This window comes from Callithrix jacchus, chromosome 14, assembly GCF_049354715.1.
Source record: "Callithrix jacchus isolate 240 chromosome 14, calJac240_pri, whole genome shotgun sequence".
Classification (NCBI taxonomy): Eukaryota; Metazoa; Chordata; class Mammalia; order Primates; family Cebidae; genus Callithrix; species Callithrix jacchus.
Genome location: NC_133515.1, coordinates 40,661,197 through 40,685,448, shown reverse-complemented (window position 1 = coordinate 40,685,448; position 24,252 = coordinate 40,661,197). Strand labels below are relative to the sequence as shown.

At 34.4% G+C, this 24,252-nt stretch overlaps 1 protein-coding gene across 6 annotated transcripts in view; it reads left to right on the top strand.

The window, feature by feature from the left end:
- EXOC6B (exocyst complex component 6B) overlaps nucleotides 1-24,252 on the top strand; it is a 694,189-nt gene that overhangs the window by 302,661 nt on the left and 367,276 nt on the right. For all 6 annotated transcript variants that reach the window (XM_078349070.1, XM_035272275.3, XM_035272273.2 and 3 more), the window contains 3 exons: nucleotides 20,099-20,182; nucleotides 20,519-20,565; nucleotides 21,952-22,072. In XM_078349070.1, the coding sequence (XP_078205196.1) occupies nucleotides 20,099-20,182; nucleotides 20,519-20,565; nucleotides 21,952-22,072 (252 nt within the window). The remainder of the gene's footprint in view (nucleotides 1-20,098; nucleotides 20,183-20,518; nucleotides 20,566-21,951; nucleotides 22,073-24,252) is intronic.

The window sequence follows — 24,252 nt, the reverse complement described above, 5'->3', positions numbered from 1 at the left end:
TATGGGACTAAGCAGAAAAAACTACATAGAAAAGAATGGTATAGTAGAAACAACATGAGATAATATCAGAAAACAATTGCGTTGTTCTCAATGATCTTTGTAACTTTGGCTTTCAGTTTTCTTATAGTGACAGAAATTGCAATATAAAGAGTTGTAGAGAAGAATAAATGAGATAATGAGATTTAAAAAAATAAACTCTTAGCTATCACTATCCCTATTTAGTACATAATAGGTATGATGAATCTTTAATATATATTAATTCTTTATAGTAAGAATTTTTTTTTATTTTCCGAGACTGAGTCTTGCTCTGTCACTCGGGCTGGAATACAGTGGCTTGATCTCAGCTCACTGCAACCTTCGTCTCCTGGTTCAAGTGATTTTCCTGCCTCAGCCTCCTGAGTAGCTTGGATTACAGGCATGTGTCATCATGCCCAGCTAATTTTTATATTTTTAGTATAGATGGGTATTCACCAGGTTGGACAGGCTGATCTTAAATTCCTGACCCCGTGATCTGCCTGCCTTGGCCTCCCAAAGTGCTGGCATTACAGGTGTTAGCCACTGTGCCCAGCCAAGAATTTCTTCTTAAGCATGCATAAGGTTGCCCCTACTTCCTCAAACCTTAAATCCATTTACTCTTAGGTAAAGTTTATTTTTATGAAATATAAAGTTAAAATATATCATCTAAGTTTTTTTTTTGTTTGTTTGTTTTTGAGACGGAGTTTCGCTCTTTACCCAGGCTGGAGTGCAATGGTGCGATCTTGGCTCACTGCAACCTCTGCCTCCTGGGTTCCGGCAATTCTCCTGCCTCAGCCTCCCGAGTAGCTGGGATTACAGGCATGCGCCACCATGCCCAGCTAATTTTTTGTATTTTTAGTAGAGACGGGGTTTCACCATGTTGACCAGGATGCTCTCGATCTCTTGACCTTGTGATCCACCCGCTTCAGCCTCCCAAAGTGCTGGGATTATCAAGTTTTAAGTATATGCCTTTTAAATGTGAAACATAGATTATTTCACTTTTCTATTCCTTTTTTTCAAATATAATAAAAAAGACTTGTCTTCTCTAGCCTTTATGAAATATTCTTCATGAGCATGGCAAACACAGAGGATCTAGTTTAATTTTTAGTGCTGTATCTATCTCCTCCTCAAGCAGTTGTTGAAGGTACAAAAAGAGAAAATAAGCAAAGTTATGGCATACTCATTTAAAGGAAGAATAATTTTTGTCATTTTTTTTTTGGTTTGACAATACTTAGTTATAACCCTATTTTATAGTCAACATCCCACACTGCTGAATCCTTTCAAATTTAGGAGCTTTGTGTTTTCCCTCAGCACTTTCATACATACTGTGTCTCATTGAGTCTCACTATACAAGTCTGACACAAACAGGTTTTATTTATAGTGAATATCTAATATTCACTTGATGGTTAAAGGAATTGAGGTTCAGTGGGATTAATTTATCTGCTCAGTGAATCACAGAGATAGTGATTAGCAAAACTGGATCAAAGCCTGTTCTTATGCGTCATATCTAAAGCCTCCTTTTATTTTATAGTATCATTGGTGTTTCTGTTGCAGGGACAAATACTGTGCAGTTCAGAGAAAGATGTTTTCTAAAATGATACATTCTGAAGGTATTATTAAAAAGTAAATACATTGGCATTGGTTTGCATTAATTATTGCCTTTGAGGTGTAGGAGAAAGAGCTGTTTATACAATATTTAATTGAAGTAATGTTCTTGGTAGTTTCTGGAAAAACTATACTAAAAATTATAGTCATGCCCTACCTTCTAATATTGGCAAAAACTTGGAAATCAGATATAAGGACCTGGAGAAAGACAGTCATGTAAACCATATTGGTTTTGGCTTAGAAAATCACTGGGTAGAGAGAGATGATGGGCAAAATATATTTAACAGTTCGCTTCAAAGATTGGGACTGTTGCCTTGTGAGAAACTCTAATAATGTGTTAGTGTCGTCATGCAAGGTCTCTTTGGGCCTGTCAGAGTTCTGCAACTGTGATGTAAAATTTCAGCCTTGCTGAGATAGTTCTCTAAAGTTCATCCTAAGGATTTATTTTTAATGAGAAATTACCCTGTGCTCTCTGCTCTTCACTGTAGACCTGACTTGCGAAAATCAGGAGGGGAGGGGCAGGTGCTAATACTGCTGTTTTGAAAGGATCACTGCCAGGTTTAAGTTAGGCAGAGCCAAGCTCATTCTGGACTAGTCTTAGGGTAGATCATCCTTCATTGAATTGCCAAATAGCCCTTTATAATGCCAGGTTATTGTGCAGTTTGTTCCAGGATCAGGCTGCATTTGGGCCCTCCCATTCAGAAAAGAGCAAAAATTTCCCCTTTTTCCAGGCATGGCTTTAGTACTCTCTTATGGGAGACCTTCAGATATTTGACTATTTCATAATAACTTTTGTTGAAATTTAGGAATAATTTTAGGTAAAATTATTTTAGGTCAAATTATTTCTACTGTGTAGGATGTCTTCTGATGCCTGAAGTCATCCCATGTAGTTATCCCAGAGTTGTGTACTTGATATTTACTGTGGGAGATCATCAGATAGCCAGCTACTATGTCTGTAGTCACAAATGGTAGATCCAAGGTCAAAAGCATTGGCTTTGTGGTCATCTTATTGCTACCAGTAAAGTGAGTTCTTTTCTGTGTACTATTAACTCCAATCCGGTCTAATTCTAGGCATAGCACAGGAACTACTTTTATTCCTGCCTGTAAGCTTTTAGGAAACCTCTCTTTTTTACTTCTTGTGTTTTTACCTTTACTGTTCATTCCACTATTGTCTGCTTTAGGCTGTTTCTATTCTGACCTGTTGCAATTAGTCAGTGGACATTATGATGCCTTTGATATAGATATTTGTATTACTTTTTATTTCTTTAAGAAAAGGGAACTAAGGAAATGCTTTTATGTATTTTTCTAAATGTCATTGTTCATAATTTTCAGATAAAATAGAAAAATTTGAAGAAATCAAATTATTTGCAATTTCACAATTTTGGTCTGCTTCCTTGCAGACATACCCTTTAGACATGTTTAATTTATTTTTTTTTACAAAAATTTAATCATACTGTATTTCTTTATAATGTGCTTTCTATGCTTTAACATATACCACATCACAGATACTCATGTGAATAAATATAGACCCAATGTTATTGTTTTTGTTTCTACTGCATGTGGTGTTTTTGGAGATGATCATTATGATGATGATAATGGCTACCATTTATTGAGTACTTACTGAATTCTAGGTACCATATTATATGATTTGCATACATTTTCTTATTTCATCTTCATGACAGCACTGACAAGTATATGTTAATATATTCATTTCGCAGGTAAGAAAATTGAGGCAATTTAGAGAAATAAAATAAATTGCTTAAGATCACATACTTTGGGGTAAGCCAAGGCTCCAAACTCCTAATATTAGGATGTGAACCTAAGTTCTTTCACCTGTTCACATTTAAATACTTTTGCCCTCACTTATCTGATTATCATTTTAGGTGAAATTATTAATTTGAATTAAAGAGCATATTCATTTAAGGTTTTCTGATACCTACTAGCCAGTCAGAAAAGTCAAAACTTTGCATTCCTTAGAAAAAGAATTTTGGTGTACAGTTTTACCATATTCTCAACTATACTGGGTGTTGTGTTGTTTTATTATTTGGTAAGGAAGAAAATGGCATAATGTTAATTTTACTTGCATTTTAAAAATCACTATTCATTATGGACATTTTTCTAATGTTTAGAGGTCATTCATTTCCTTTTTATATATGCACAGAACATTTGTTTTATTTATTAAGAAAAATACTTTTTTGTCTGATCCGTGTGTTTTGAAATTCATGTATGTTGTTGCATTTATCATATGTTTTCCCTTTTAATTCTGGGTGGTATTCCATTTTATAAATACCAAAGGACATTGGGCTGTTTCCACTTTGAAGCTTATAGTGAATCAAGCTGCTATGGCATTCTTTTTTTTCTTTTTTTTTTTTGAGAAGGAGCCTTGCTCTTGTTGCCCTGGCTGAAGTGCAGTGGCATGAACTCGGCTCACTGCAACCTTCACCTCCTGGGTTCAAGTGATTCTCCTGCCTCAGCCTCCTGAGTAGCTGGGATTACAGATGCCCGCCACTACACCTGGCTAATTTTTATATTCTTAGTAGAGATGGGGTTTCACCATGTTGGCCAGGCTGGTCTCAAATTCCTGACCTTGTGATCTACCTGACTCAGCCTCCCAATGTGTTGGGATTACAGGCGTGAGCCACTGTGCCTGGCCTGCTATGGCATTCTTACACAAATCTTTTAAATGGACCTGGGTACTCTTCTGTCTTGAAAAAAATACTTACTAGGTCTCTTTTTGTTGAGGATATCTAGATTCCCATTGAAGTCAGATAAAATACCCTGTATATTTCAACACTTTGAAACTTAGGGAGATTTTCTTAATGGTCTAGCACATAGTATGATTTGGTAAATGTTCAGTATGCACTTGAAAAGAATGTAGATTTTATAGTTGTTAGAGTGTTCTACAAATGACATTTTGACTTGCCATTACTTTCTGATTTACTTCTGACAGTATGTGGAGAAAATATTTGAGATAATTGTGTTATAAATGGAGGAGGATAGAGATGTAAAAGGAAGTAAGGTGTCTACAATTCTCTGGAAATGGTAAAATGGAAATACTAGTATCCTATGGTAAATTATATATGTATAATGTAATATCTAGATTAACCACTAAAAAATGTATAAATAGATGCACTTGAAAACACTACAAATACATAAAAATGGAATTCTAAAAAGTGATTATTGAGGGAACCGACAGGAAGACAAGACAAAGGAAACAAACTAAAAACAAACAAACAGAAAACAGACAGAAGTAAGCCCTAACCTGTATGTAAATAGTTGTATTGAATGCAAATTATCTAAATATATCAATAAAAAGCAGATATTGATAAAATGCATTAAGAAATATTGTCTATAGGAAAATCAATTTAAATATAATGATCCAGCAGGTTGAAAGTAAAAAGGAAGGGAACAAATACAACATGGAAACATTGATCAAAGAAAAGCAGAATAGTCTCTATTAATATAAAATGAAGTAGACCTCAGAGCAAAGAAAATGACCAGGAACAGAGGTATACTATATAATGGTAAAAGGGTCAATCCATCAAGGCATTGTATAACCTTAAACGATTATGCTCCAAACAACAAAACTGCAAAATATGTGAAGTAAAAACTAATAAAACAGAGCGGATAAATGGATGAGTCCACTATTATAGTTAAAAAATTCAAAACTCCTAACAATTTATAAAACAACTGGGCAGGATTTCAGCAAGGATATTAAAAAAAAAGTCAACCAATAAGATGATTAACTGACATTTATAGAACACTGTATACAACATCAGTAGAATATTCCTTCTTTTCAAGCATCCATAGAACATATACTAAGAGCATACTGCAGGCAAACAGACTTCAGCAAATTTTGAAATTGTACATTAACCTCAATAGAATCAGACTAGAAATTAGTAACACAACTATAACAAGAAAATCTCCAAAAAATCTGTAACTAGATAATACATTTATATAAATGCCTGGGTCTAAGGGGAAGTCTCAAAGAAAATAAAATTATGTATTGAACTGAATGAAAATGAAGATTTGTTGGACACAGTGTTGAGAATGAAATTTATAACACTAAACTGTTTACACTGGAAAAGAGTAAAAGTCTCAAATGAATAATGTAAGCTCTCATCTCTAAAACCTAGGAAAAGAAAGGCAAAATAATCCTAAGGGAAGTAGAATGAATGAAAGAATAATAAGAGCCCAAATCACTGAAATTGAAAGCAGGAAACAATAGAGGCAATCAGTGAAATAAAGAGATTTTTCTCTTTCCAAGATTTATAAAGTGGACAGACTTCCAACATGACTGACAAAAGGAAAGAATAAACAGATTATTAATATTAGGCATAAAACGAAAACAGGGAATATCAATAGAGACACTATTGATATTAAAAGGATAAAAAGAGAACACCATGAACAATTCTACACACAGAAATTTGACAACATAAAAGGCATTTGTTAATTCTCTGAAAAACAGAAACTACCACAATTCATCCAATATGAAATGGATAGTATGAATAGCCCTATGGCTATGAAGGAAATTGAATTAATAATTTATAAACTTCCATGTAGGACTGGGCACAGTGGCTAACAACTGTAATCCCAGCACTTTGGCAGGCCGAAGTGGGAGGATCGTTTGAGCCCAGGACTTTGAGACCAGTCTGGGCAACATAGTGAGATCCCATCTCTAATAACAACAAACAAACCAAAGAAACAAAAATTTCTTTCTAAAATCTTCAGGCTCAGATGGGTTCACTGGGGAATGCTACCAAATATTTATAGATGAATTAACACCAATTTTGCAGAATCTCTTACAGAAATCAGGAATGGAGGGAATACTTTTCAATTCATTTTATGCAAAATTTTAAAAACAAAATGTTAAATAGATTACAGTAATATATAAAATGAATATTTGACCAAGTCAGGTTTATTTCAGGGATGTGTAAAGAAGAAAAATCACATGATCATACCATTTGATGCAGAAAAAGCATTTGACAAAATCCAAAACACATTCATGCTTTAAAAACAACAACAAAACTTCTTCAAAACTTCTTCAACAACAACAAAATTGGATAAAAAATATGCAAAAACCATGTAGCTAACTTTATATTGAAGGGTGAAAGTCCAAATGGTTTTCCCCTAAAATTAGGAGCAAAGCAAAAATATCTACTCTGACAACTTTTGTTCAATATAGTGCTGGCAGTTTTATCCAGTGCATTAGCATAAAGAAAGGAGATAAAGGGCATGCAGAATGGAAAGAAAGAAATACAACTATGTTATTTGCAAATAACCCAGTGATTGTCTATACTGAAAATCCTGAAAAATCCAGTACTAGAACTAATAAGTGAACCACCTAGTACCAATAAGTAAGTGCAGCAAGATGGCAGGTTATAAGAAAACATATAATAATTAATTATTCTCCTGTATACTCACAATGAATATGTAACACCAAAAGTTAAAATATGATACTATTTATGATTGGTTAACAAAAAGAAATTCTTATGTTTAAATCTAAGAAAAACCTACCATATTTGCATGCTGAAAACTACTAAATGTTGATGGATAAAATCGAATATGTAAATAGATGGAGAGACATACTATGTGTGTAGATTGGAAGACTCAACATAGTAAAGATACCAATTTTTTTTCTAGGTTTTTACAAAGATATAATGAAATTTTTATAAAGTTCCAGCAAGATATTTGTAGATACAAACAAGATTATTCTAAAATTTGTATTGAGAGGCAAACTAACTAGAATAGCTAAGACAAATTTTTAAAAAAGAAGAATAAATTAGAGAAATTAACTCATGCAATTTTAAGACTTATTATATAGCTACAGCAGTCAAGATGGCATGGTATTGGCAGAGGCTAAACTGATACATCAGTGAGACAGAATAGAGAATCCAAGAATAGATTCACACAAATACTTGAGAAAAATAATTCAACAGAGAGTGCCAGAACAATTCAACAGCCATAGATCAAAGAGAGAGTGAGATTGAGCGTGAGAGAGAACTTTGAGCTAACCTCCCATTTTATGCAAAAATTATTATTACATTTTATATAAAATAGATTATGAACTTAAATGCAAAACTATGCAAACTTCAGAACATTTAGAAAAAAATAGAGGAAAATCTTCAGAATCTAAGGATAGTAAGAATTCTTCAACTTCCCTCTAAAAGTACGAACTTTCTTTTAGTGTATAGGAAAAAAATTGGTTAGCTGGACTTCATCAAAATTAAACACTTTTACTCTACAGAAGACTTTGCTGAGGATAAAAGGTACAGTGAAGTGGGAGAAAATATTGGCAAACCACATATCCAGGAAATGAGTCCTTACATACCTAGAATATATAAGTACTTAAAAAAACTCAAACAAACAAATAAAAGAAACAGTGCAAGTAGGAAAATGAGCAAAAGGCATGAAGAAACAATTCACCAAGGCAGATATACTGATGGCATATAAGCACATGAGAAGATATTCAACATCAGTAGTCATTAGAGGAATTAAAATTAAAGTCACTACACTCTTATCAGAATAGTCACATCAAATGTGCATGAGGTTGCTGGTAAGAATATAAAATAGTAAAATGTAAAATGGTATAGTCACTCTGTAAAAAGGTTTGGCAATTTCTTGAAAAATTAAACAACTTCCATATGACACTGCAATTGTACTCCTGGGCATTTGTCCCAGAGAAATAAAAATAAATGAAATGAAAATAAGTAGATTTCAGGCAGAAAACTATACAGGAGTGTTTATAATAGCTTCATTTATAATAGCTCCAAACTGGAAACAACATAGATGTTCTTTAACAGGTGAATTGTTAAATACCTGTGATACGTTTATATCATAGACTACTACTCAGCAATATGAAGAACTATTGAAATATGCAACAAACTGGATGAATCTCTAGAGGTTTATGCTGAGTGAAATAAGCTAATCACAGAAGCTTACATACTCCATAATTTCATTTTTGTAGCATTCTTAAAATGACAAAATTATATATTACATAGAAATGAATATAGAAATTATATAGAAATTGAGAAGAGATTAGTGGTTCCTGGCAGTGAAGTAGGAAATAGAGATGGAGAGCAGTGGATATGACTATAAAAAGACAACTTGAAGTATTCTTGTATCTGGAAATGTGCATCTTGACTCTAGCAGTATCAGCATCCTGATAGAGTGAATATTGTACATAAAATAGTTCCCTCAAATGTTTAGATTTGGGGACTGGGTAGAGTGCATATGGGGTCTGTCTCTGTTGCTCCTTGTAACTGCATGTGAATCTATAATTAATTCTCTCATAATAAAAAGTCTGAATAACAATTGGTGATGAAGCAAATTTTATTCAACTTTTAGTTTCCCTTTTTCTCTTCACCTGTATTCTTAGATTATTTACCAGATTTAGATCTAATATTTATCCACTTTCTCTGTTTTTACTATTCTGCCTATTTTCTGAACATCTGAAGTTTAGTATGACGGATTTATTTATTCTTAGATTCTAAATTGGTCGGTTTCTATACAGTTTCTGTTAATAGGGGGTGGGGGAAGGCATAGATTATTTATATGAGATTTCCCCAGTCCTCACTTAACTATCCAAAAGGTTATTTTTGTGTGTATATGTGTAGCAAATGTGATTTTGAGATGCTGGGAGAAACCATGTGTCTTTAATAAAATATCCATTACACACATTTATATCTCATAAAAATAACGTGTATAGCTCTCAGTTTATAAAGTACTTTGAGCCTCAGATTTTGTGCTTTTCCTGGCGTTGACTTCCTTATATATATGGGAAGTCACTTAGAAGCTCTATGCCTAGTTTTCTTGTATAAAATTTTATACTGTACCTTCTGTTTAAGCCAGTACTTTCCATTATGAGGACTATTAACAATCTCTCATTGCCTTCATCTGTAACATGTTGGTATTATTTTAATTTACATTTTAAAATGCGGCATTTTCCTCTCAGCTCTTTAGAAATTGTTAAGAGGCTCTATTCCTTTTGGCAACATGAAACAGGTTAAGTTATTTGTGTGGAAAATTTTAAACTTCCAAACCGTGAAGCACCTTAGCAGTTTAGAAGATTGACAAGTGTAAGTTAGGTCAGCAGAAAAGACTTAAACATTGGCAAGTGTGAAATTGGGAATATGAATAATAACTTTAGAAAACTACCAACTTTTGGAATAGTTCTTTGTCGAAAATGTAGAAAAGCCTGATTTTGTTCATGGTAATAAAAGTAATTACTTTCTTTTCTCATCATATGCAGACATTCAGTTAAGAATTTTTGGTGTCCTATTTTTGGGCAGATAATTTCGTTTACTTCTTTGCTTACATGCCCTTAGGTAGTAACTGGTATGTTAGGGACCACTGAAGAAAATGATGGGATTTGGGGGTAGTGGGGAGTTGTTATTTTAGTGTAATGATTTTTAAAAATAGTAAAACAACTTGCATCTTATTTGTTTTATATTAAAAATTTTCTTATCTACAAATTGTATAAATCATATTCTTTGAATAATTAGCCCATTAATGTGCACAGTTATATGCAGGTAATTCAGGTTAAGGTTTCCCTAACAAAAGGGATATTTACCTTAAAAGTGAAATTCAATTTTTTTCCTAATGAATTAACTAACCTTCATCATTGAGGAAGTCTGCCTTTGTTGTTGTTCTACAGGTAGGTAAGTTGTAATTTTAAGCAGTTTGGTTTGCTAAGTATGATTAAGAACCATTCCCTTTGAGGTTTACCCTTTCGCTTCTAAGGTACAACTGTTTATCATCTTGGGTCAAAGGTTATAAAAAGTAGTCATCAATTAAAGCTTTATTGGTTGTAATTGGTAATGCTATAAAAGGAGCCAGCCAAACTGAATCTGATAATAAAAGACTCTTTGTTAAAATATTTAATAAATTAACACTCTGTCTTGGTAGTCATCAATTAAAGCTTTATTGGTTGTAATTGGTAATGCTATGAAAGGAGCCAGCCAAACTGAATCTGATAATAAAAGACTCTTTGTTAAAATATTTAATAAATTAACACTCTGACTTGGAGAGGGGAAGCTAATTACAAAGGCCAAGATTGTTAATCATGTTTACTTTCTTCAAAAGCACAGACTCAACTACTCCATAATCATCAGACATCAGATTTCTTTCTTTTTTAAAGTCTTGCAGTTTCCATCGGCCCCCGGAGGGGATGCTCTTCTATGGCTCATACTTGGGATATAGCAGCAGGAGGAAATGCCAAGACAAACATAGGTTTTAAGGGAACCTTAAAAATAAACAGGACTCTGTTAGAACATCAGACTGCCTCTGCTCTTTTCGAATAAGGGTCAGAAGTTTATGTAGATTAAGTGTGTATGCTAACTGAGAGATATCAAGAATTAGGATATTTGGAAGTAATGATTTTTTAATGATAAATTATCTATCAAAGTAAGTATCCTTTCTCCATATACAGTTTTTTTGTGAGGCATTTTGACAGTGTTGTGGCTCTTGAAGTTTAGACATTGTTCTTTTTAATTTTTGAGGGTACATACTAGGTATATATATTTATGGGGTACACGAGGTGTTTTGACATAGGCGTCCAATGTGAAATAAGCACATTATGAAGAATGGGGTATCCATCCTTTCAAGTATTTATTCATTGAGTTGCAAACACTCCAGTTACACTTTTTAAGTTATTTTAAAACATACAGTTAAGTTTTTTTTTTTTACTTTTATTTTAAGGTCTGGGGTATACATGCAGATTTATTACATAAGTAAACTTGTGGTTTAGACATTTTTCAAAGCCCTAATACATATAAGTGGAGCTGTGACACACACCTTCATGTCTCTTGAATGACCTTGTCATGGGAACTCTGGGAATTGGCTTTTACATCTGGGAATTCACCGTCTCTAGATTTAAGCAATAGGGGGCATCTTGGGTTTGTTCGTTTCACATATTTCTGTAGTCTGATCTTTAGGGCAGTTCTAATGAAAGAAAATTCTTCTTTGAACCTGCTGTGCAAATTAGCCATATGGTGAAGTGTAATATCCCGCTGAACATCATTACGGGGCTCTATGAAAACTACTCCCTTTTTCACATGGAAGCAAATTAAAATGGCCCTTTCAGTTTTTTTTTTTTTTTAAACTTCGACTAAACCTGTCTTCACTTGGATGCTGTGATAGTTAAAAGGGAATTACAGCTGCAGTCAGGGTGGTGAAATTACAGGCTTTCCCCAAGACCTAGTGGAAATATTGCTTCCTGTAGGCAAAGGTGAAAGAACAATGCTGTGTGTTTCCCTTCTTCCTTTCACTTCCCTTGTTCTTTATGTAGTTGTCTTCAGTTGCTTCTCAATCCAAGGGTTAATTTTCTGTTATTGTGACAGATGTGAAGAACTCAGCCCACTCTCCAATAGACCCCATGCCAATATCTACCAGGAATGACCCAGTAAATAAGAGCTGTTTAGTCAAATAATGGCATAGTAAATATTTAATGAAGAGAATATAAGATCTGCCCCTTTTTTCCTGCTGTGTAGACAGATTGCCCATATGAAGTAGTATTTCTCAGTATAAATTTTTTTCTCTGCAAAAATAAGGATGTAATATGCCACTAATGTTTAGAGGCATGGAGCTCAATAATGGTTTGAAATGTTCTGGATTTCTGTGTATATGGTGAACATTGTCACATTTCATGAAGAAAAGGAAACCCTTGGAAAGATGTTTCATCTGGCTGTCTCTTTCCCTCCCAAGAATGGGATCATGTGACTCTGACTTATTTCATTACTGGTGTACATCAAATAAGTCAGAATTTGTAATATACAGCAGCTAAAATTCAGCTTTGAGTTATATTAGCAGTAAATTTTACTACTTTTATATGCAAAACCAAAAAGCTTCATTCATTTGCCCACATTGAGTGGCAATATTTTTTGTGTTCCTATGTTTTTATCCAGACAAGTGTCTGGACACATGGAGAAGAATTTGAGGTTGTCACTTGTGTTTTTATTTTTATTCTTAAACATTTATTCAGAGCCCATGTTAGTTCCAGCATTTGTATGGTGACAGTTAGTAGCATGGGTTTGAAGGAAAGGAGTTGAAACACTGTTGTGGAGTAAAAGTGGATCGTGCTGAACTATGATGCCGGAGAAAATTTGTTGCAAAGTTCAATGAAAAAAGTATATAGACTATGACCCTATTTCTATGTGTGTGTATGTACATATATGTGAAATATTGATCTATTTAGAATAGGGCAAAGTTTGTAAGGATATTAGATCTTGGTGAATGGGCCAAATGCAAGCCGCAAACAAAGCCTGCAATAAGGTATGATCTAAAAGGAGGTAGTTATGCTCAAAATAGAGTGTTGGGAAAATAAAACAATATTAAACAAAATGAGATCTGAGAAAAATATATTGAATAGGGAATATGTCAAAAAGTAACAAGTACTTATCTCTGCATTCTGAGATTATGAATGGCTTCATTTTTTCTTTTTGCCCAATTTGTGTTGTTTAGTTTTTCTATAAGTCACATATTTTACTTTTGTAATTAATAATAACTTAAAAAGAGATAAACAATGTAGAAAACACAGCTGTAAACAAAAGGTTAAAAAAAAGAAACTATTTCCAACATTGCCTGAGAAGTGTGTTATTTTCTGATAAAATCCAGGGCAAGGACTAATTATGAGACTTTGGGAATAGCAGTGGCTTTTATAAAAGCATTTGACCATTTGCACCCTTCCCCAGGAAGTACATAGGGTGTGATATATTGAATATTTAAATTAAATATGAATTTAGTAAATCAAGTACCCAGTTAATTGAAGAAGAGCTTAACAGAGCTTGGAGAATATTTCTTCTCTTATTGGGCATTAAGTAAATACAGGATATGTGTTGTGGTTATTTTGATTTTCTTATATAGTTTCTTTATAACTAAATGATAAAAAAACGTGGAGATTTTGTTATAATAATACAGTCTCATGTATTTAGGTTAAATTTCAGATGGTATATATGTATTCAATATCAAAAATGTCAAACAGGCTGGACATGGTGGCTCACACCTGTAATCCCAGCAATTTGGTAGGCTGAGGCGGGCAGATCACAAGGTCACGAGATCGAGACCATCTTGGCTAACACAGTGAAACCTCATCTCTACTAAAAATACAAAAACAGCTGGGCATGGTGACACGTGCCTGTAGTCCCAGCTACTTGGGAAGTTGAGGCAGGAGAATCACTTGAACCCCAGGATGTAGAAGTTACAGTGAGCCGAGATCACATCACTGCACTCCAACCTAGGCGACAGAGCTAGACTCCGTCTTAAAAAAAAAAAAAAAAAAGAATATAAACAAAGCCTTACTTGGCTTCTATGTCTTTCTATGTCTGTGTTTCTTAACTTTTATCAAAATACTTTAGATGCATAAAAATCTGAAAAGTTACACCATTGATAAGTAAGGCTGATAATTAGCATTTTGTCTGAATTTGAGTAAAATTTTCCCTGTTGGGCCAATTGAACGGATTGAGAAATTTAGCTGTTAGGTGATATACTTTGATGTTATAAGCAGAGCAAATCATAACTCAGAAGACATTTTATGCCTTTCCCGTTGTATGCCTTCTGGCTTAAAAACAGGATCCTGAATTTATGAATACATTAGCCAGTGTTTTAGTCCATTTGTACTGCTAAAACAAAATACCAAAGACTGGGTAATGTATAAGCAATAGAAACTTATTTCTTGTGGCTGTGGGGGCTGAGAAGTCCAAGATCTAGCCAAGAATAGGTTCTTTTGTCTGGTGAAGGCTGCTCTTTGCTTCCAGATGGCACTTTATTGCTGTATCCTCCAGAGGAAAAGAATGCAGGGGAGGAACTCTGTGTTTCCACATGGCAGAAGAGATGGGAGGGGGCAAACCCACTCCCTCAAAGTCTTTTATAGGGGCCCTAATTCCATTCATGAGGGCCCCCCCAATCACTTAATCACCTCTTAAAAGCTGCATCTCTTATTACTATGTTGGTGGTTAAGTTTCAACATATTAATTTTGGGGGGCACATTTAGACCATAGCAGTTGGCAACCTTGTGGTGCATGGATTTTTCATTTTCAGGCTCCCAGAGAGTGGGGCAAGGGGAATAGGGGAATTAGGTAGGGTACTACTGGTAGCTGTACAGTTCGTCCTGTGCTGGAAAATATTCAAAATAATGGTGCCATACAGGAGCACGTATAGGAAGATTCTGTATCACCCTGTTTTTTATTCAGTTTAAGAAGTTCAGATTATTAAACACTGGGAACTGTGTGGTAGGAGAATATTTGTTCACATTTTATAGGCCAGTTGCTTGCTAGATGCTGGAATCAGTCTGTAGATTGCCTTTGGCATGTCTTTGGACCTGGGCACATCAACCTATGAGTTGCCGCTTCCATAATGATGTTAGATTTATAGCCAGATAAATGATGAATGGACCAGATGCAAACCACAAACCAAGCCTGAAAGTACTGGTCCAGAAAAAGCTCCTCTCATTCAAAATAGAGTAATTGGGAAAACACAACACAACAAAACAAAATGATGTCTGAGAAAATGTATTGAATAGAAAGGGTCAAAGAACATCATCCTAAAATTCCAGAGGAAACGTGACACTAAAAATGATTTTCTGTAGGAATCAAAAGAAAATTCTTAAAAAGAATTACTTCTATAAAACAGGAACAAAAAACTTTAAAAGAATAAATGGAGATCAAAAAATTATATGAAAAAAGTAGGAATACTTACATATAAATGATTATTGCAGTAGGAGATTAAGGGCAAATATCAAAGTGGAGGCTTATAAGAAATTATAGATTAATAATTATTCACACATTTAATTATTTATTCAAAATTGCATAGCAGTTAATGTCTAGCATTGTTGTAGGAGCTGGGAACAAACACAACAATAAACAAGATGAACTGAGACTTTTTCTCATGGAGCTTGCATCCTAACAAAAGAAGTCAGACAGTAAACAATATTACATGGAGACATGTGCTAACCAAAGAATTAAAGGGTTATGTGTTAGGCAAAATTTCCATTTTTAGTTAAGTAGTAGAAAAGTCTTTTCTAAGTAGTTGATGTTCAAAGTGATATTTGAGTTATAAGAAAGAGCCACACATTTCCTGATGGCTCATGTCCTTTGGAGTTTTGTGCTAGATTCTTTTGTATTTTAATTCTACATGCATTTCTTAGAGCCCTTTCTCTAAAGGCCTTGGTTACTATCTCTCTGCTAATGATTATGATTCTCTTGATCTATAGACCCAAATATGCCAGTTCCCGAGCACTTCTTGGAGGTCATCAATTAAATATGCCTAGTACGTTAGTCATCATTATCAATCTTCCCAAATGTGGTCGGTTCTCATTTTTCATGGTAGTTATGTTCTATAAAGTCACTGGAAACACTGAGTGAGTGAATACTGAGCTATTGCTTTTAGGGGAAATACAGGAATAGTTTTCTGTGAACTTCTGGTCACATTTTCATCAACCAGTGAATGCTTAATCTTTATTTATGTGTGTTTCTGTTTAAGGATATGTTATTTAGCATATCAATTCATTAACATTGAACTCATAGCCGACAGCACTATACTCATGCCTGAGAGAAGTTTATCTACCATGTGGGTTTTCTCTGTAAGGCCCATCACAGTTTTCTTGAGCTTAGAAATGCTAGACAGCATGTCAGTACTATGGTTGGAGACCATTTTAAGCAGCAAAATGAGCAACCAAACGTGCAAAAATGCAGAACAATGTGTCACTGATTATGACAATGATACCCATTTACAGCATGAAAACTAGAATAAGAAAGCAGAGCATTGCCTTGTTTAAACCTTAGCTAGAAACATGCATTAGGCAACTCAAATTTTTCACCCCTCTTCATGTGTCTGTTGAATGACCATGAAAGAACTATGAGTATTCCTTTTTGGTTTACAAATGAATTTTAGCAAGTAGACAAATATGCAAATACAGAATCTGTGAATAATGATCTACTGTTTATTCCATCTAGTTATGTTCCCTGTCTCACAAATGAGACCACCATCAAACCAGTTACCCAGGTTAGAAATTTTGTATCAGCCTTCTTTCCTTCTTATTCTTTATCACCCATGTCCAATTAATTTCTAGCATAAACCTCCCAAATACATCTCAGATTCTAACTGATCTTTTGAATTTTAATTTTCCCTTTCTTTATTCTACTCTCTGAGGTACAACTTCCAAAATATCTAAAACTCTTATGGTCACTAGAGTACAAATACCTTAACATAATTTATGAAGCCTTCCTGTCTCATCTCTTGTCAGTCCTCTACCTTATACCTCAAGTTCAGCCATCAAGAACTTCTTTCAGATTCTTCGGATATATGATGCCCTTTTTTCCATTGAGCCTCTTTGTCTCCACCAGGAACATTTTTTCCCTTCTTTCTCTCTTTCTGGCTTATTCTTCTGACTCATTCTTCAATTAGAAGTATAAATGTCTCTGACACTCCCCCCCCAACACACACACACACATACACACACACACACACACTCACACACACACACCCTACTTTAATCCATAGGATTTTGTAGTTCATTTTAATATAATTGCTTGTTTAATTGTCAGTCTTCCATAGTAGGCTATAAATTCAGTGAGTACAGTGTGCCTATCACATGGTAAGCACTTAGTATATATTAAGCGACTTGGTTTTTGTGAGATTGTGTATATTAACATAAAACTTTTGGAGCAGTGTATTACTTATGACATAAAGTAGGAAAAAATCCAACTTTTACTTGCTTGCTTATTGTTTTATATCTATTTGCTTATGTCTTCAGCAGTTTTTTTTTAATGTTAATGATTCAAAGAGCTTGGCGCTTAAGTGAAACTTCTATACTTCATCTAGTGACTTCTCTGAATAGACAGGGACTTCACCCATTACTCAACTTGACTGGTCAAACATCTATGTCTCAAATTCCACCTTTAACTATTAAGTTAACAAAATTGGCAGAGGGAACAGAATAACCAAAGGTGAATTTAGCAGCTGCTAAGGAAACTCCAGCTCATTTTTGTTAATGGGAAGCCAGACCTATTAGATAAATTGCTCTTTTCTCTTGTTTTTATTCTATTAAAGGAATACTTGAAAGGCAAAACTATATCCAGTTCAGAATTAAAGAGAAGTTCCTGATTTGGTTTTTATATGGAATTTCATCTTATATAGTTTCTATCATTTATAACAAAAAATTAAATTACTATATGGTGTAATTAGAGAGAATGCTTTCCCTAAATTCTCAGGTAAGTGTATCTTGGCTCCAAAGTCTGTTGAATATGTAATGTCACACTACAATAATAAAGGTCCTTTAGGGCTGTTAACCTTAAAATGAAAAGCCCTTTAGTGAATACAGAATGAATTAACATTTAATAATGCTACTATGCTGTGAAATGGTGACAAGTTGAGAATAACTTTAACAAACCAACTAGCAGTTTCCTCTTATTTCTTAAATGGAATCATTTGCTTTCTCATTAATGTATGGATGAAAAAAGCCTTGAAATAGCTTTCTTAATGTTTGATTTCATTTTAGAGGTAAAAAAACTTGGATACAGTTATAATCACTTTAGAACTTTAAAACTGTTGTTTTTAAGCTATACCAAGATTCAATAAACCATGACCCATGGACCAAATCCAGCCTGCTGCCTGTTTCTGTAGGGCCTATGAACTAAAAATGGTTTTTAAATTTTTAAGATGAAAAGAAAAGGAATATTTCACGACAGGTGAAAACTGTGAAAAATTATAATTTGTTTCCATAAACAAGATTTTATTGGAATACAGCCATACTTGTTTATGTCTGCTTTTGCACTACAGCAGCAGAATTGAGTAGCTGCCCATCAAGCCCTCGTATATTTACTATCCTATCCTTTACAGAAAATGTTTGCCAACCCCTGAGCTACACTAGTGTCTTTACATGACTTAGTACCTTAAGTCAACTTTCCTAATTTTTTAGGACCAGTTGGGGAATCTAACAAATCTTGAATAAAGTTCTTTATTTTTCAGGAAGGCAGAGGAAAACTAAACTAGGTATTCCATGGCATTTATACTTTTTTTTTTTTTTAGGAGGATGGGGCTTTTAATTTAATCATTGATTTTATCTTATTTATTTTTAAAATAAGCACTTGCATGAGATAGTGTTCTAAGAGCTTTATAACTCCTCTAAATCCTCATTACAACCATATGATGTTGGCATCTCTACAAATGAGAAAACCATGGCACACCTATTAGTGAAAGTTAAATAGTGGAACTTAAATTAGTAGAAGGAAGTTATACAGCTATTTATAGCAGTTGTATAGCTAGTAAGAGACAGAATCACGATTCATATGTAATAACCTCTGGTTCCAAAATCAATGCTCTTTACCACTGTGGTATACTGTCTTTCCATTTTTACTCTTGTTTATTTAGAAAAGCTTTGGATTAAGAATAGAATTCAGTAATAAATGGGGCATGATAATCTAAATACATTGAGTTTGTATTAGTTTCCTAGAGCTGCTGTAACAAAGCACCATAAATTGAGTGGCTTAAAACAACAGAAATGTATTCTGTCCCAGTTTTGGAGGCTATAATTCCAAAATCAAGGCATCAGAAGGGCCATGTTCTCCCTGAGACTAGGTAGAATCTTCAGCTCCTGCTAGTGATCAGCAATCTCTGATGTTCCCTGGCTTGCAGCTGTATCACTCTCTGCCTCTGTCATCACATGATGTTCTCCCTGTGTATCTCTGTCTTTTCATTTTGGCTTTTCAGGACACCAGACATACTGCATTAAGGTCCCTTACACTAATAGGATCACATCTTAATTTAACTAATTACATCTACAGTGGCCCTATTTCCAAACATGACTATACTCTGAAGTTCCATGAAGGATATGAATTTTGGGAGACCACTTTTCAACCCAGTACACAGCTCATGAGTCAGATGTGATTCTGTAGAGAACTTCTCATTTTAAGCCCAGATACCATAAATGAAAAGTAGGAACTGTGTACCAAGAATCTTCATGCTTTTGTTTTTTTTGGGTTTAATCCTGTGCTAGATTATCCCCTAAGGTGGATACTAATATGCTGTTCTCAGTTCCTGCTTTTCTTCTGCTTCCCATTGCCTCTTTGTTCATGATTCGTTTGAAAGCTGGTTTTTATTCTGGACATTTTCCTTCTGGAATGTTTTGTGAGTTTTTTAAGGAATGTTTTCTTACCTGTTATCATCCTATGGAAAGGTTGGTTTCCCTTCATTCTTATGAGTTTGAGATAGTTGATTCAGATACCAGCTTTGGTGTACTGGTGGTTAAGTTCTTGCAGTTTCCTTGTAAGGATATTTTATACCCACCCTTACAGGTTTGTAAGTAAGGTTCAATAAATGGCAATAGTTATTTTTATTTTCTATCATTATCATCACTGTTAAAATAGAGATTTTGAGAAATGTGGTACTACCAAATTCCAGACCTGGGACCTTCTCTTTTCCCTTGAAATATAAAAGTAATTGGTTCAATTGTGTCAAAACCATTTCCGTTTTCTTTATTTTACAGGGTGCCCGGGAAACATTTGAGAATTACTACCGAAAACAGAGGCGAAAACAGGCTCGTTTGGTACTTCAACCTCCGTCTAACATGGTAGGATTACTATCTTCACTTTTCTCACATTTTTACTTTTCCTTGGTATCTTTTGATGCTTGTGTGTTTGTGTGTATACTGTCATTCTCAGATAACTTTTGGTGGATGCGACTTGTAGTATGAAAACATTATCGATTGATTGCTATGTGTCACTCAGTGTTCTAAGTACTGGATATATGCTGTCCCATTTCCGCTTCATTGGCAGATAACATTAGTATTTTTACCTTATCAGATATCATCTAGGGAACTGAGCCTTAAGAGATTAAGTGACTGATTTTAACTTTTTTTTAAAGTAACAGAACAGAAACAATAACTTTCTTCTTTGCTTTGTTGCAGCATGAAACGTTAGACGGCTACAGGAAGTATTTTAATCAAATTGTAGGGTAGGTATATATATATATATATTTATTTACTTAAATTTATACACTTTCAATACATAGAAAGTTGTGAGAGTTGGAAAAATAAATCAGGTTTTCCTTGGGAAATTCTTTTTTTCTTTTTTTAAAATTTGTTTTCTTTTTTTAAATTCTTAAGGTTTGTTTTTGATTTTCTAATGATTTAAAAGGAACATTCTGCTGGTTTCAATATTATATTGTTGTAGGGCACTTTGTGGATAAAGTGAGAAAAACATTGAATTGTAATCTTATTATACTTTATGTTTTGTTTCTTTCTTTTTGGTAGATGGAACCAAATAATCATCAAAAGTTGGCAAACTTTTTCCAAAAGGGCCAGATAGTAAAATATTTTAGGCTTAGTAGGCTGTATGGTCTCTGTCACAACTGTTTAGCTCTGTTGTTGTAGTGTAAAAGTAGCTATAGACAATACATAAATGATGAGCATGGCTATGTTCCAATAAAACAATCTTTATAAAAACAGGCAGTGGGCTAGGTTTATCCCACGGGCTAATACAGTTTGCCACCCTCATCTAGAGTGTATATAGTGGTATGGAATTGCATTTCCCAAATAAACACCCCAATATAGGCAGCTTGGTCAAATTCCAAAATAATGACTTTGCAGTAAACAGAAAAGGAAATAACTTGGATTCATCATCAGGTTTGTTTTATTTCAGATTTGTTTCAATATAATTAGTAGTTATTAAAATTTATCATAAAAATTTTCTAATAAAGAAGTTTTTTTCATTAATATGGACATTTAGGCAAGACAATGAAAGGTACATTTTAAATGCATAATAATAAGAAGCAACAACAAGATCGTTGAAAAATAACTTTGCATTTTTGAAACCTTTATATGATGCCTTTTCAACACTTTGATGAGAGAGTTTGCATGAGGGAATTATTTTGATATTTTGTGCATTGGATTCTTAAAAAATATATATATAAATAATACATAACATATATGATGTATATAACATATATTAGCTTTTATGGAAATATATTGATGGCTTGGTGTTTTCTTATATAACAAAATTTGCCTCTGTTACCTCTACACATTTTCCTCTTTTAAACTACTGGATATCATTGTTAACATTTAATAGAAATGTAATACAAATGTAACTCTTAATATCTCTAGGAGTAGTTAAGAAGATATCATAATCACAGACATAATTTTTAGTCCAAGTAGTCTGATTTCATTTATGATATTCAGATAACCAAATAACTTTCTTCATTTAGTTAGTAGTTAGTAGTCATTTCAAGAAAACAATGACTACTAACTTTGCATTTGTTATCTCTTAATGCTTTTAAAACCCCAGAGATAGTAATATAACTGTAAATTCTGACAGCTGTGCTTTCTTTTTTCCTCAATCTTAGCTTTTTTGTGGTTGAAGATCACATTTTACATACAACGCAGGGCTTAGTTAATAGAGCCTACATTGATGAACTGTGGGAAATGGCACTTTCAAAAACCATCGCAGCACTCCGTACCCACTCGGTATGTAAGAAGCCCAAGAGAAGTTGTTATTTAGAGCTGATTATCTATCTGCTATTCAGTGTTTTACTGCTTTAACATCCGCATATGTGTGTCTTTGCAGTCACTCACTTGAAGCTATATATGTCCTTCAAAGATATAGAAGTAGCTCCTTCAAATTGTCACATTTTCTTCCACTGAGCTACTTTTATAGATGCCCTTTGCAATAAGAAAACAGCAGCTAATGTCTGTTGATTATTCTATGAGTCAGACATTATTTTGTATACTTTATACATACTCTCTTATTTCATCCTCACTACAACCCTAAAAAGGTAGGTACTATGATGATGATGATGATGATGATGATGATGATGATGTTTACCTTATAGTCTGGGAAATTGAACCTCAGAGAGGCTAGGTAACCAGCATAATGCCATACAATAAGAAGTGGAAGTTAGATTGAAACCCAGATGGTCTGACTCTAGAGCCCATGTTCTTAGCCACTATACCATTTTGCCTTCTATAGTTCCTATTAATATTATAAACACTGATTTGGTTCACAGATCTACTGTTACTTTTTGAAAAAAAAAGTTCATAACGTATTAAGTTGCCTCATTTTCTGTTCCTGTGATCTATTGCTATATTTAAATGTGGCAGGTAGAGAATGCTGGCTCTGAATTAATTATTCATTCATTCCTTTAGTATTTCTCAAAGATTGATTATGCTTCAGCAGTGGGAATATGACAGTGAACAAGATGGATAGTCCTTGCTCTCAGAGAGTTATATTTTGATTAGAAGAGATATCCAATAAACATGTAAACAAGAATATCAGTGATCATGCAATGCAGACAAGGAAGACAGAATGACAGAGTAGGAAACAGTGTTTGCTTTTGAAGTGGCATTCGGAGATTAAAATATCAGTGAGTCATCATTTATGCAAAGAAGTTCAATTAAATGTTCATTTTAGGCCTAAAGAACAGTAGTGCAAGAACTCTTATCTCGAAGTGTTTGGGAATAATAGTGAGGAGTCAATGGCAGAGGGTAATTTAGCATTAAAACGGAACGATCCAAGATGGCTGATCGCTAACATCTCAGGATTGCAGCTCCCAGTGAAAGCGCAGAGAACAAGAGGACGCCACACTTTCAGACAAATTTTTGTTGCTCATGGAGCAGAAGATTCCCAGTGGAGGAGCCCCACGGGTCACCAGCGGGACTCTTGTGGCCGGCGCAGTAGTTTTGCCGGCACCTCGGCGCGGCAGCTCTTTGTGCAGAGTAAACGGGACTGGTTCCCCTTCTGACCGACGTTTGGAGCTCCGGGGAGGCAGAGTCGCCTATTACGGACTCAAGAAGGAAGCCAGACTGGAGATTCCAGGGCAGAAAAGCACCATCAGTCTTAATGCCGCTGTTTTGGCCGGCGCAGTGGGTTGCTCATATTTTGGCCCTGGGAATTAACAACTTGGATGTCTATTCAGAGACCTAATTTGAAAGTTGGTAATTACAAAGATGACAGGTGGATAAATTTACAACTGGAAGAAACCAGTGTAAAAAGGCTGAGAATACTCAAAATCAGAATGCCTCTCCCTCTAAAGAGGATCACAGTTCCTCATCAACAAGGGAACAAGGCTTGATGGAGAACGAGTGCATCCAATAACAGAATCAGGCTTCAGAAGATGGATAATAAGAAACTTCTGTGAGTTAAAAGAACATGTGGTAGCCCAATGTAAAGAAACTAAGAACTTTGAAAAAAGGTTTGACGAAATCCTAATGAGAATAGACAATTTAGAGAGGAATACCGGGTCCAAAGTGGCTCCCGCCAGAGGTCGTGGTGCTTGCAAAGGCGAGGTCATGAGTTCAAGGCTAACTTGAGCAACCTTATAAGCTCAAACTGATTGGCAAAAAAAAAAAAAAAAGAGGAATATAAGTGAATTAATGGAACTGAAGAATACAATACGGGAACTCCGAGAAGTATGCACAGGTTTAAACACTTGAATTGATCAAGCAGAAGAAAGGATATCAGAGGTCGAAGACCAACTTGATGAAATAAAACCAGAAGACAAGATTAGAGAACAAAGGATAAAAAGGAATGAGCAAAGTCTACAAGAAATGTGGGACTATGTGAAAAGACCAAATTTACGTTTGATAGGTGTACCTGAATGCGACAGAGAGAATGAATCCAAGCTGGAAAATATTCTTCAGGACATTAT